This window comes from Miniopterus schreibersii (genome assembly GCF_964146895.1).
Source record: "Miniopterus schreibersii genome assembly, chromosome: 15".
In the NCBI taxonomy this organism is placed as follows: domain Eukaryota; kingdom Metazoa; phylum Chordata; class Mammalia; order Chiroptera; family Miniopteridae; genus Miniopterus; species Miniopterus schreibersii.
The window spans coordinates 23,392,987-23,404,547 of NC_138115.1; the positions used below are offsets into that span (position 1 = coordinate 23,392,987).

Genomic DNA, 11,561 nt, shown 5'->3' on the forward strand with positions numbered 1-11,561 from the left:
CAGGCCAGAAAACAACAGGAGGCCTAGCCCTGAGCTGGAGAGGAAAAGCAATGTCTTAGGGAAACCAAGGCGCAAAGAGGGGCAGAGGCTTCCTCAGGACACACAGGGTAATAATTCCCCACCTTGCCCCGGGCTGCCTGAATCAAGCAGAATCAACTGGCAAATGGGAATGGACACAGGAGTTCAGGCAGACCCTTCCAGAGCTTCAGAGAGGTCTGCCTTGGTTTCCCCAAACCCCTCTCTGGAGGAGGCAAGTCACCCAGTCTCAGGGCACTGGGGTTATCCAGGCCATCTGGGCACCATCAGGAAGAGCTATGTGAACCAGCTAACCACGCTGAACACGAAATGTCCACCCACCCACAACTAACACCCCAGGCCCTGCCAACAGGCGGGAGGAACAGCCCCCAGGCTGAGGTCAGAGGCTTGGCTATATTGGGATAGGCGGGTTGGGGAGCCTGCACACACTCTTGTTGTGGCCCCTTACGGACAGAAACTGAGGCTCCTAATTTACCAAGCTTCATGGCTCTTAATCTGGTGGGGTGCCCCATCCTCTCTGAGCCTCAGTTTCCTCATCTATAAAGTAGGGACAGTAACAGCAACCCCCATAACAAATGTTCCCAGTTAGCTCTGCGGGCCACAGGGCAAAAGCTCAGGGATGCCTGAGGATTGGGGAGCCCCCAGGACGAGCCACTCTATCACTTCCCAAAGTGAAGTATCTGCGGCCAGATCAGCAGGATGTTGGGAGCTAGGCCGGGCCTGCTCTGTTCAGGGCCTGCCTGGGAACTAAGGCCACAGCCACTGACTCAAGCAGCCATTGTTTTGTTAGCTGGACGTGGCCCCCCAGACACCCAGCTGCCCCTTCTCGAAGCTGTTTCTCATTCCAGCCCAGCCTGGCCCCATTTCCAGCCCTCCCCCCAGGGTCCCAGAGGAGCACCGTGTGGGACGGGCCCTGGCCCCAGTGAAAAGTCACTCCCTCCCACCAGCTCTAATGGGGGGCGGGGTGGTGAGTGCTGTGGCTTTGGCCCCTCCTTACTCGGAACAGTTTCTGTCCCAGCTTCTTCCCTGAAAGGGATGCCGGCCAGGAGAAGCTGAGAGCAGCAGCTGCCTCTCCGGCACAGGCCGCCTTCCTCCTCCTGGGGCTGAGGGGCCCTAGAGACTGGAACTCACACTCTCTTCCCCTGGGGGTGCTGGCCTTGGCCCCAGAGTCATTGTACAACTGCTTGTGGGCACAGCTGAGAGGACACGGCTGGCTTGGGGCCCCCCAGGAAACATCTCTGGGCTGGGTCCCATGTGCTGGGGGATGACACATGGGTCCCTCTCTCTAGTTACCCAGATCCCGGTGCAGAGACCAACCCCAACTTGGGAAGTGACAGCTGAATAGTAACAATACAGTAGTATCAACAACATGACAATAATAATAATAATCAGTACTGTTTACTTTGATCAGAGATCTCTGCCTCTATAACCTTATTTAACCCTCGCCACATCCTAATGAGTTGATGCTACTTTACAGAAAATGTAACTGGGGCACAGAGAGGTGAAGTGACTTGCCCAAAGTCACACAGCCATTATGTCCAGATGGGAGCCTCAAGCCTAGGCAGGAAGGCTCTAGAGTCCTCACCCTTCACCACAGCCTCTCTGCTGCTCTGTTGGGCGTTGCCAACAGCTGCTGGGAGTGTGGCCACTTGGAGCTGGAAATGCCCTGGGTGGAAGCTGGGGAAGCTGATGCCCATCAAGGAGATGGCTACTTCTGAAGGGCTCGATTACCTCAAACACAGATAGTGGACGCATCTGGAGAGGGGCATGGGTGGGCAAGGGTGAATGCTGATCCCCTTTAGCTCCCTTCCCAGGCCTGGCCTCCACTTCAAGGCCTCTGCCCACTGCCCCCCCATTATTTACCGATCACAGCAGAAAGTGCTACATGATTAACGCCCCACTGGGGCCTCGCTGGGCCTCGTAATGGAGCTTAGAGCTTCCTCCCTCCTCCAGCACGTGATTTATCGTGTTTCAGGGTAAAGGACAGTGGACTGGGTGGGGGGAGTCACTGGCTCAGAGATAGGCAGATCCAGGTGGCATCGAGTATCAGCAGGAGAGTGGGCAGTGCAGGGCCCGTCCTGGTGGCCTGTAGCATCCACCCTGGCCCAAACATGGGCTTTGGAAAGAAGAAAACAACCTCACTCCAGAGGTAGTAGCCAGGATCCAAATCCACGTGGCTGGCGCCAGGAGACTTTCCGGGCCTGTCCCCATGCGGGGACTTGCTGGTTTCCATGGCAATTCCCACACCGTTGTCAGTGCTGGAGAGGCCCTGGGGATTCACCTGGTCCAGCCGCAGTGGGGGCCCTGAGAGAGAGCCTCCTGCTTCTGCCAGCACCTGGCAGGACTAATTCGGGGACAGCACCCATGGGTCCCTTCTAGAAACAGGTTAACTGTCTCATTCTTCCCCCAAAGCCTTGCTGGCTCTCCACAGCCCACAGGACAGTGTACCAAATCCTTGGCCTACACCCCTGACCCCACACACTCTCAGCTTCATCTCTGCCTGCTACCCAAGCCATGTTCTACCACATCTCTGGGCCTCAGCCCCTGCTGTGTCCTCTGCCTGAAATACCTTCCCAGTCCCATCTGTCAAAGTCCTGCTCCAATGTCACCTTCTTCCAGGAAGCCTTCCCCTTGACTCCCTCATATCAGGCTGGTCAGTATGCAGCTCTGGCTACAGCATGTCTTCTGTCACGATCTCTTCCCTGACCATCTGGAGGGTAAGAACAGGGTCTGATTCATCCATTTTGGGGGGCTGCCATGTAACAAAGCTGAGCTCCCTACCCCCATACTGCCACACTTCAGAGCACCCTCCATCAGGAGAACAAACAGGCAAGAGATGTTGCCTAGAAGGTGCTGGGTTCTGGTGGGTGAAGGTGGAGACAGCTGTAGTCCTGGGGAACAGGAGCCCCACACCTGGGGGGCCTTGACCCAAGCTTGGGACCATGCTGGGCCCTGGGGCTGGGCAGTTCTACAGGCCCCACTGGGAAGCTCTCAATACTCCCAAGAGCAGCCCCAGCAGGAGCAGAATTTCCCTGAGTCTCAGTTTCTCCACCTTTAAAATGGACCCATTCACCCCTCCTCACTGTGACGTCAGTATCTCTTTGGCTCCCACTCCTTTAGGTCAGTGTTTTTCAGAGGACCCAAAGATTAAAGGTGATGAACACAGACTCTGCAGCCAGGCACCGGCTCCACCTTTTACCCACTGTGTGACCTCAGGCCAGGCACTTAGTCTCTCTGGGCCTCTATTTCTCCTTTTTGTAGATTGGGGATAACAATTCATTCTGCTTTTGGGGGGTGTTAAAAGATATACTACATATAAAGTGCTTTGGAAAGTGCCCAACACAGAATAAGTTCCCAAGAAACAACAATAAGAATAAAAATGATGCTGATGGGAGCAGTTCTGGTGATACAGTGAGGGCTTCCTTGCCACCTCATGTCCCAACTTAGGTCAGGAAACTGAGAAAGGGGAAGGGACCCCTCATTTCTGGAGGCTCAGGCCCTCATGCTTCTTCCATATACACCATGTCTTTCTCCTTACAGCAACCAGAACTTGGAGTCAGCCTACTTCCTAAATTTCCATGAAAATCAGCAGCAGTGGGCAGGCAAAATGAACTCCTGTAGAGGGTACTCTGCAGGGGCTGACACCGACTCACACATGGCCTCCACCAAATGCCAGGATGCCCCACTCTTCCCTGTGCTGAGTCATCTTTACAGATGGGGAAATCCAGGGTCCAGCACTCAACCAATACTCTGGGCCTGCCTGGGTGTGGCAGGTCTTAATTGTGGTCATGCCCAAGGCCATGACAGATCCTCCATCCACTCTCCTAGCAAATGCCAGTGAGATGCTGCCCTGGAGGGAAGGAGGAAGCCTGCCCAGCCCCAGTCCCCAACATGGTCTGTACCAGGTAGGGCTGGGGCCAGTGGTGAAAGGAATGTGTCAAGTCATTCAAATTGACTACATCCCTCATTTGCACACCCAAAAGGCCAGGGGCTCATTCCTTCCAGAGTTCAGACAATCCCATTTTCAGAGTTGAATGCAACCAGGTGCTCCCCTGCCTCCCCCATTTCCGCAGGAGGCCCCATCAGCAACAGCCCCCAACTTATGGCCTGGCCTCTGCAGATGCCCCAGGCGGCCACACCCCACTCTGGATCCGAGTCACTGCAGTTTCAGTCCCAGCTCCATCCATGGCCTGCTTGGAGGTGCTATCACAGAAAAGGGGTTTGTAGGAAGGGCAACACCCAAATCTGCATGGTGGGGAGGGGTAATTGCAGAACTTGCAGCAGAGAGCTCACAGCTAACAGCAGCCATCACCCAGCGTGGACTCTGTAGTCAGCCAGCCAGTCTGCAGATGCCCACTCCTGCTAATCAGCTGTATGACTCTGGGCCTCAGTTTTCTCATGTGTAAACTGGGGTAAGAGCACTTCCTGCCTCAAGAGGGCAGAGGACTGTGAGATCAAAGGCATTGGTGTTTGTGAAGGGCAGGCAATCAGACTTGCTCGGAAATCAGACCTCAGAGAACCAAGATGGCACCTACCCTCCACACACCCTCAGGTACACCAGAAGCTCAGCATCTAACCCCACCAACAGCGGTGACAACGGGCCCACCCTTCCCATCTTAGTCTGTGCTCTCCTGCCTCTGAGCTGGCTGGGGTCCCCCCAGCACCAGACCTGCCTTTGCCTCACCCCTCTGTCTCACCCATGCCTGCTCACCTTCAGGGCCATGTGAGCCTCTAAAGCAGGAGTGGGGAACCTCCGGCCGGAGGCTGTGTATGGCCCACAAAATCATTTGGTCTAGCCCTGCCAAGGCCTCACCAAAGGGGTGAGTTAATTAAATGTTTGACCAAATATAGCAGGCTAATTTTTAAGTTGATAATTTTGTGTGGCCCGTGAATGATGTTATAAATATCCAAATGGCCCTTGGCAGAAAAAAGGTTCCCCACCTCTGCTCTAAAGCATCCTCCCTCTTCCTGCCCCACTGGCTATTTCACACACTGAACACACTTTTCCCGGATGTATTTTTTTCCTCTCCCTGCTATTTCCTGGGCACTGCATGTGAGATTTTACTCTGCCCACATCCTCAGAAGAAGATACTGGTGATTTTACAATGAGAAAGTATGAGACCCAGAAGGTAAATAATTTAACCTGGGTCACACAGCATACAGGCAGGAGAACAAAACTCAACGTCAGCTTTACCCTCACCTACTCAGGAATCCAAATGGATGACATTCCCAGAGTGGGGAGGGATGTTAACAGTCTCCTGGCCCAAGCCCTGTCTGTCTCTCTAGGTTAGAAGGTCATGCTGGCCAATCCCATGGGAACCCCTTCCCTAAGTCCTACCAAGTGTCTCTGGTTGTACCCTTGGCCACAGGGAGATCAGTCCCAGTCCCATCCCAATTCCAAATGTGAAGCCCATCTTCGAAGCTCTGTCTACCTCCACCTCCACCCAGCATTTCAGCCCCTAAATTGGTTCAGAAAAAACGCCTTCTTGACAACGAGCACCCACCCACCACATGCCAGTTTAAAACTGCCTGAGGGTTTTTTTTCCACCTTTACTATAAAAAGACACCTTGAAAATGCAGCACTGACATTTCCCTGTCAGTTTTCTTTTTTATTTAAAAATTCAAATACTATGGTCATTCAAAGGTGACCATGGGGGAGATCAGGGAAGGAAGACTCAGCCTCCCCTTGCCTTGCTGGGTAACCCTGTACCTCAGTTTCCCCTCTTGATAGCTGTGGCAACTTCCCAACTTGCTTTCACCTCAAACACTAGGGGAGGAAAGGGATCCAAGCTACACACAGTGAAGGCTAATTTTCTCACTTTCTCTCTCAAAATAGTCCAACAGCCCCAAATATGCCAAAATCAATCAGGGACAAAGTTGGGGCCCTCTGAGGGCTGGGGGAAACTGAGGTTCCCTGCCACTGACCTCACACCTCAGCAGCTCCTCCCCTCTCTGCCATACTCCCAGATGGAAGGTGGCAACGGAGGCTGAGACTTCATTGTCCTAAAGATGAAGAGCAGAAGGCAACCTGCCAGGTAAGGAGCTGGGATGTCCAAGGTTACCCGAACAGAGGTTATGGGGTTGAGAGACCCCCAAAACAACCACAGGCCCTGGCCTGGTGGCTCAGTTGGTTGGAGTGTCATCCCGTATACCAAAGGGTTGCGGGTTCGATTCCCAGTCAGGGCACATGCCTAGGTTGCAGGTTCGATCCCTGGTCAGGGTGCATATGGGAGACAACCGACTGATTGATGTTTCTTTCACATTGATGATTCTCTCTTACTCTCTTTCTCAAAATCAATAAAAACATAACCTCTGGTAAGGATTAAAAAAACAAAAACACCCCCACAACTTTGGGAAGCTGGGTTTCCAGAGGCCTGGCCAAGCCACCTCCCTTGCCTGAAGGTCAGATGTCCCTAGAGAACAGATGGAAGAACAAGGTGCTGTCCCCTAGCCCAATGGCACCAACTTCCATCTGATGCTGGGCCAGACTGGGCAGCTTCCTTCCCCCTCCATCCTGTCAGCCCCCACCTCTGGGGCTACATCCTGGCAGCAAATCTGTCCCAATCCACTGCTTCCCTCGATGGCCCATCACATGCCCAAAAATAAGGCCTGGCTCACTGCCTGCACTGCCGTGCCCAGTGCCCACCACAGTAAACACTCAAGAAATATTTGCGAATGAACGAGTGAACCTCCTGACTGGGAGATGGCACCAGCCTCCCAACTACTCTCCCTGCCTCTCATCTTTTCACCAGTCTTTCTCACCTAGGGACTGTCTAAGATAATTATGTTAAAAATAATCATAGTAAGCCCTGGCCAGGTAGCTCAGTTAGTTACAGCGTTGTCCTGATACGCCAAGATTGCTGGTTTGATCCCTGGTCAAGGCACATATAAGGCTCAACCAATGAATGCATAAATAGGTGGAACAACAGATCAATGTTTCTTCTCTCTCTCTCTCAAATCAATAAACAAAAAAAATAAAATTTAATTTAAAAAGTGTTTCATAAAAATAAAATAAATGAAAATAATCATTGTAATTTCAAGCACATGTTCTGGCCACTATACTAAGAGCTTCACATGTATTATCTTATTGAATTTCCACTACAGTCCTATGAGGTAGGTACTTTTATTATCATTCCCATTCCACAGAGGAAGACACACAGATGCTCATTCAGGTCATATCACTCTGGCTAAAACCCTTCATGGCCCCCACATCCCCAGGATACAGTCCCGATTCCATAACACAGCCAACCTGCATCCTGCAGGCCCCACCCACCTCCCCACTCCCCCAGCCACACTGACTACCTTTCAGTTGCTCTAGCTGGCCTTGCTGTATCCTAACTCCAGGTATTTGCACAAGCTGTTCCCTCTGCCTGGACTCTTTCCTCTTCTGTGGGCCTCATGTGGCTACTAACTTCTGCTCATCCATTCATCTCTGCTTTGATATCATTCCCCCAGGAAGCCTTGATGCCCCTCTCCTGGCTCCCTCATCCCCCTGGGCTGTAAGAGCCTGGCTATATGTCAGTTCTCTGCTCCCTTGCATGGTTCACAAGAGCAAAAATTGAGTCTCCATTGTCCCCCAGTGCACAGCACAGGACTGGGCACACAGCAGAGGTTTAGGAAATGTTTACTAAGGCTTCTATCTGGTACTCAGAGGTGGGATATGCTAGAGTCTTCACTGTTGCAGAAGTCAAAATAGGTCACTCTTTGCTGTTCAGGACCAAGCCCAGACTTATGCTAATACTGTCCCCTGGAGTAATAACAAGAACAGCAGACCTCTACCAGGTGCTTACTATGTGCCAGGTACAAAGTGCTTTATGTTAGTTCACTTAGTCCTCAGAGATGTTTTTATTATTCCCACTTTACAGATAAGGAAACTGAGGCTCAGAGAGGTTAAGTCCCTTGCCAAGGTCACATAGCTGGGAAGTGACAGAGTAGGGTTTTAACCCAGGGTGCAAAGTCCAAGTCCTTAACCTGTAACTGGGGAGCTGGCAACAGCCTGGAGCAAGAATAATGACCACCCTCCCCACCCCCACCATGGGGCCTTGGACATGTCTGGAGATCCTACCCAGTGATACTGGCCTGTGCCTATAGCTGGGTATGGGGAAGGGAAGAGGAGTGGGGAGGACACAGGGAGAGTGACTGAGGAGGGCTGAGAATCCACCTCACCTTGGGGTGAGGAGGAGGTCCCGAGCCACTCTGTTCCTGGGGCTGTGTCCCTGGAGAGGCCCTGTTCCCCTAAAAGAAGGAAGCTCCAGCCCCCTGCAGCAGAATGAGTCACTACACGAGGCCAGGCTGAAAATAAGGGACCTTGGGAACTGGAAAGGTTCCTGCCAGAGGGCGGGGAGACTGCGGAGGCCCGAGGGGACAGGCTCACAGAGGGCCTGGATGGACACACAGGGCCTGGAAAGGTGGAGGAAAGGCCCTAGCCCCCCAGTAGGGTCTTCCCTCCACAGAGTGGGGCTGACTCCCAACTCACTCCTCTAGCCCTGAGACCCCCAGAAACAAAGCTCACCCCCTCAAACACAGCCCACTGGGGTATGTAGCTCTGGGGAGAAGAATGGCAGACGTCTCAACCACGGAGCTGGGCAGCCAGCACTGATCTGGCTGGCCCCTACCGGTGGCAGAGCTGCTCCCTGCCCTCCTCACCCACCATGACCTTTATTTTCAGGGCAGCCAGCCAGCCGGGTGGTGGGCAGCCGGGAGAGCCTGACTATAGGAGAAGGAATCTGCGTTTTCTCTAAGCCCCAGTGTTGGGCACACCCACAGGAGAATAATTAGGTTCATGAGATTCTTGCCACAGCCTGAGGACCAAAGAGAGAAGGAATGGGGCAGGGCCACCCATGGCCAGACCCCAAGGAGGGCTCTGTAATCACCAGAAGTCTGACTTTGGCATTTGCGGAGGGAGAAACGGAGGCTTCCTAGGGCAGTGGCAGAGCCTGGAGTTCAAATGGATTCCCCAGACTCAGACCCAGATGCAGAGTATGGAAAAGGTGCAGGGGTCCACTTCCCAAGGCCCTCTGGAGAAGTGACCCCTTGCTGGTGTGATTCCTTGAAGAGAACTGCACAAAATTCCCTCCAGCACTCTGTGTCCCAACTTCAACACACACTGATCCCCCAACACAGCCCCAGGCACACCTGGGTCCCCTTCCCACCCAGTTGGTGTGTGCCCCCACACCTGGTCCCTCCTCATTCCCTCCCAAGCCTCAGGGGCCAGTCCCACTCCCTGCACACCCTCCTGGCCCTGGCACCTCCCGGCCATGGCCTTTGGTCAGACACGCACTCACTTGCTGTGTGCTCAGCTCACCGCTTACGGCCTACCCCCAGGTGCACACCTGAGCTATATATGCACCTTTAGCTCTCCTCAGCACCTACCCATCCACAACCTGGATCCCTCCCACGCAACTAGTTAAGCGCACCTGTAACCCAGCACGCACTTGAATGACTTCTCACGCACACCTGGGCCATATTCGCGCTAGTGCCCCCACCTGTATCCTCGAGAGTACACCTGAGTCCCCGCAAATGCAGTGTGGCCCAGAGTACACACCTGTGTCCCCACACGGGCACATCTGGGTCCCGGTACGCTGGCACCAGTAACCTGCTCAGCGCATAACCCGCCGAGTGACCCGCCCGCTCTTCCTCGGCGCCCTGAGTTGGGCCCCAGCACCCCCGTGCCTGGGCGTACCTGGATGTTGCGCTTGCTCTCGCAGGCTGGCCCGGTGCCCTGAACCACGCTGTCGAGCACCGCCACCACGTCGGGTGCAGGCTCCACGAAGCACGCGGTGCGCGCGGCACGGATGGCGGCTTGCACGTCGGCGAAGCTGAAGGCGCAGAGCGCCGCCGGGGCAGCGCGGGCAGGAGGCCCCCCCTGGGGCCGCTCGAAGACCGCAAAGAGCAGCTCGCGCGCGGGAAAGACCGACACCAGGCGGCTGTAGAGGTCGCCGCGGCCCGCTCCGCCCGCGCACTGCAAGCCCAGCTGGATGTAGGACTCGGTGAGCTTCTTGGCGTCGCCGCCAGCTCCGCGAGGCAGGCAGATGCGCGCCAGTAGGCTCCGCGCCTGGCTCTCCTTGTCGCCCGCACGCGCCTCGCTGTTGAGTGCCAGGTACGCGTAGGACTGCGCGCCCCGCGGCGGGTCCGGCGGGTGCAGGAAGGCGCGCACGAAGCCCAGCTTGTGCTGCTCCTTGGCCCCCTGCTTGATCTTGAGAATGTTGTCGTCGGAAGGGTTGAGGTCGAAGGTGAAGAGCTTGGCCAGGTCGCCACGCGCATCCAGGGAGCGGATAGCGATCTCGGGCGTGTTCTCAAAGCGGTGGTCCTCCAGGCTGCGGTTGCGCGGGAAGAAGGCACTGCCGTAGCCGGTGTACGTGGCCCCCACGAGAAGGCGGCTGCCCCCCGCGCCGGTGGCGGGCGGCAGCACTAGCCCGACGGTGGACGCGTTCGGGTGGTTGGCAGCCACGTTCAGCATGCTGGGGAACACCGTGACGGGCTCGGCGGGCGGCGCGGCGGGCGGGAAGGGCACGGCCACCGCCGAGATGTTGCCCCGGCGCCGCAGCTGGCAGAAGCCCTGGTAGATGGAGCCGCACACGACCACCAGGCCCTGCCCGGGGTCCAGTTGCAGGATCTTGTTGTAGTTGTCGGTGAGACGCCGCGGGTGCTCGCAAGACGCCTGGGGCAGCTGCGGGGCGTGACACAGCGGGCTGTCGGCCACCGGACCCACGGCCGCCTCGGCCTCCAGGCTCAGGTTGGCGCTCGACAGCTGGTAGAGGCGGTTGACGGCCGCCAGGTACACCGTGCCCGCCGCGCCGTCCAGGGCGAAGTTGTTGGTGGGCGTGGGCGACGGGAAGCGGCGCTGGATCTCCAGGGCGCCGGCCCGCGCCGCCCCGAGCAGCAGCAGGAGCAGCAGCGGCGGGCACGGCGGCGGGGCGCGGAATGGCTGGCGCGGCGGCAGGGGGCCGGTCGCGGCGGCCCGGGCGCTAAGGGGTGCGCCGCCCGCGGCGCGGCGAGCCATCCGGGCGTGCGCGGGCTGCGCGGCACGGCGAGTGCATGGGGCGCGGCGCGGCCGGGAGCCGGGAGCCCGGAGGAGGCAGGAGGCGGGGGGCGGGCCCGGGCCGCGAGGCGCTTCCTGCCCGCGCCTGCCGCCCCCGGCCCCGGCGCCCCGGCCGGGCTCAGCGGCGCAGCGCAAGCCGGGGGCGGGGCGGGGGCGGCTCCGCGGCGGACACGCCCTCGCGCCGCGCCCCGCCCGGCCGCGCCCCGCCCTCGAGCCCCCTCCCGCCCCCGCCCACCTTCCCGGGCTCCGGGGCGCGCTCCGGGGGCCGCTCCTCGGCCCCGCCCCGCCCTCCGGCCGCCCGGCCCTGGCTGCGCTGTCGGAGGGTCCGGCCGCCCCGCGCCCTCCAGGGCCCACCCGCGGGGCGTCCCTGGCTCCAGGTTCCCTTTCCCGGCGCCGCCTCCGCCTCCGTCGTTTATTCTTCTTTCCTTCCTTCCTCCTGGCCGCTCGGCCCGTCTCGCTCGGGCTGGTTTTCTGTTTTCTTTCC

General features: G+C 57.1%; 1 protein-coding gene across 2 annotated transcripts in view; it reads right to left on the reverse strand.

Moving 5' to 3' along the window:
- Positions 1-11,131, reverse strand: part of PLXND1 (plexin D1) — a 54,442-nt gene extending 43,311 nt beyond the window's left edge. Inside the window, exon 1 of one of the 2 annotated variants that reach the window (XR_014000395.1) lies at positions 9,719-11,127. Coding sequence is in view for 1 of the 2 variants with exons in the window: in XM_081160034.1 (XP_081016160.1) it covers positions 9,719-11,038 (1,320 nt within the window). In the remaining variant the exon portion in view is untranslated. Of the gene's footprint in view, positions 1-9,718 lie in introns of both variants that reach the window. The other variant, XM_081160034.1, reaches the window with a different exon arrangement.
- Between the last annotated feature and the right edge of the window lie 430 nt (positions 11,132-11,561).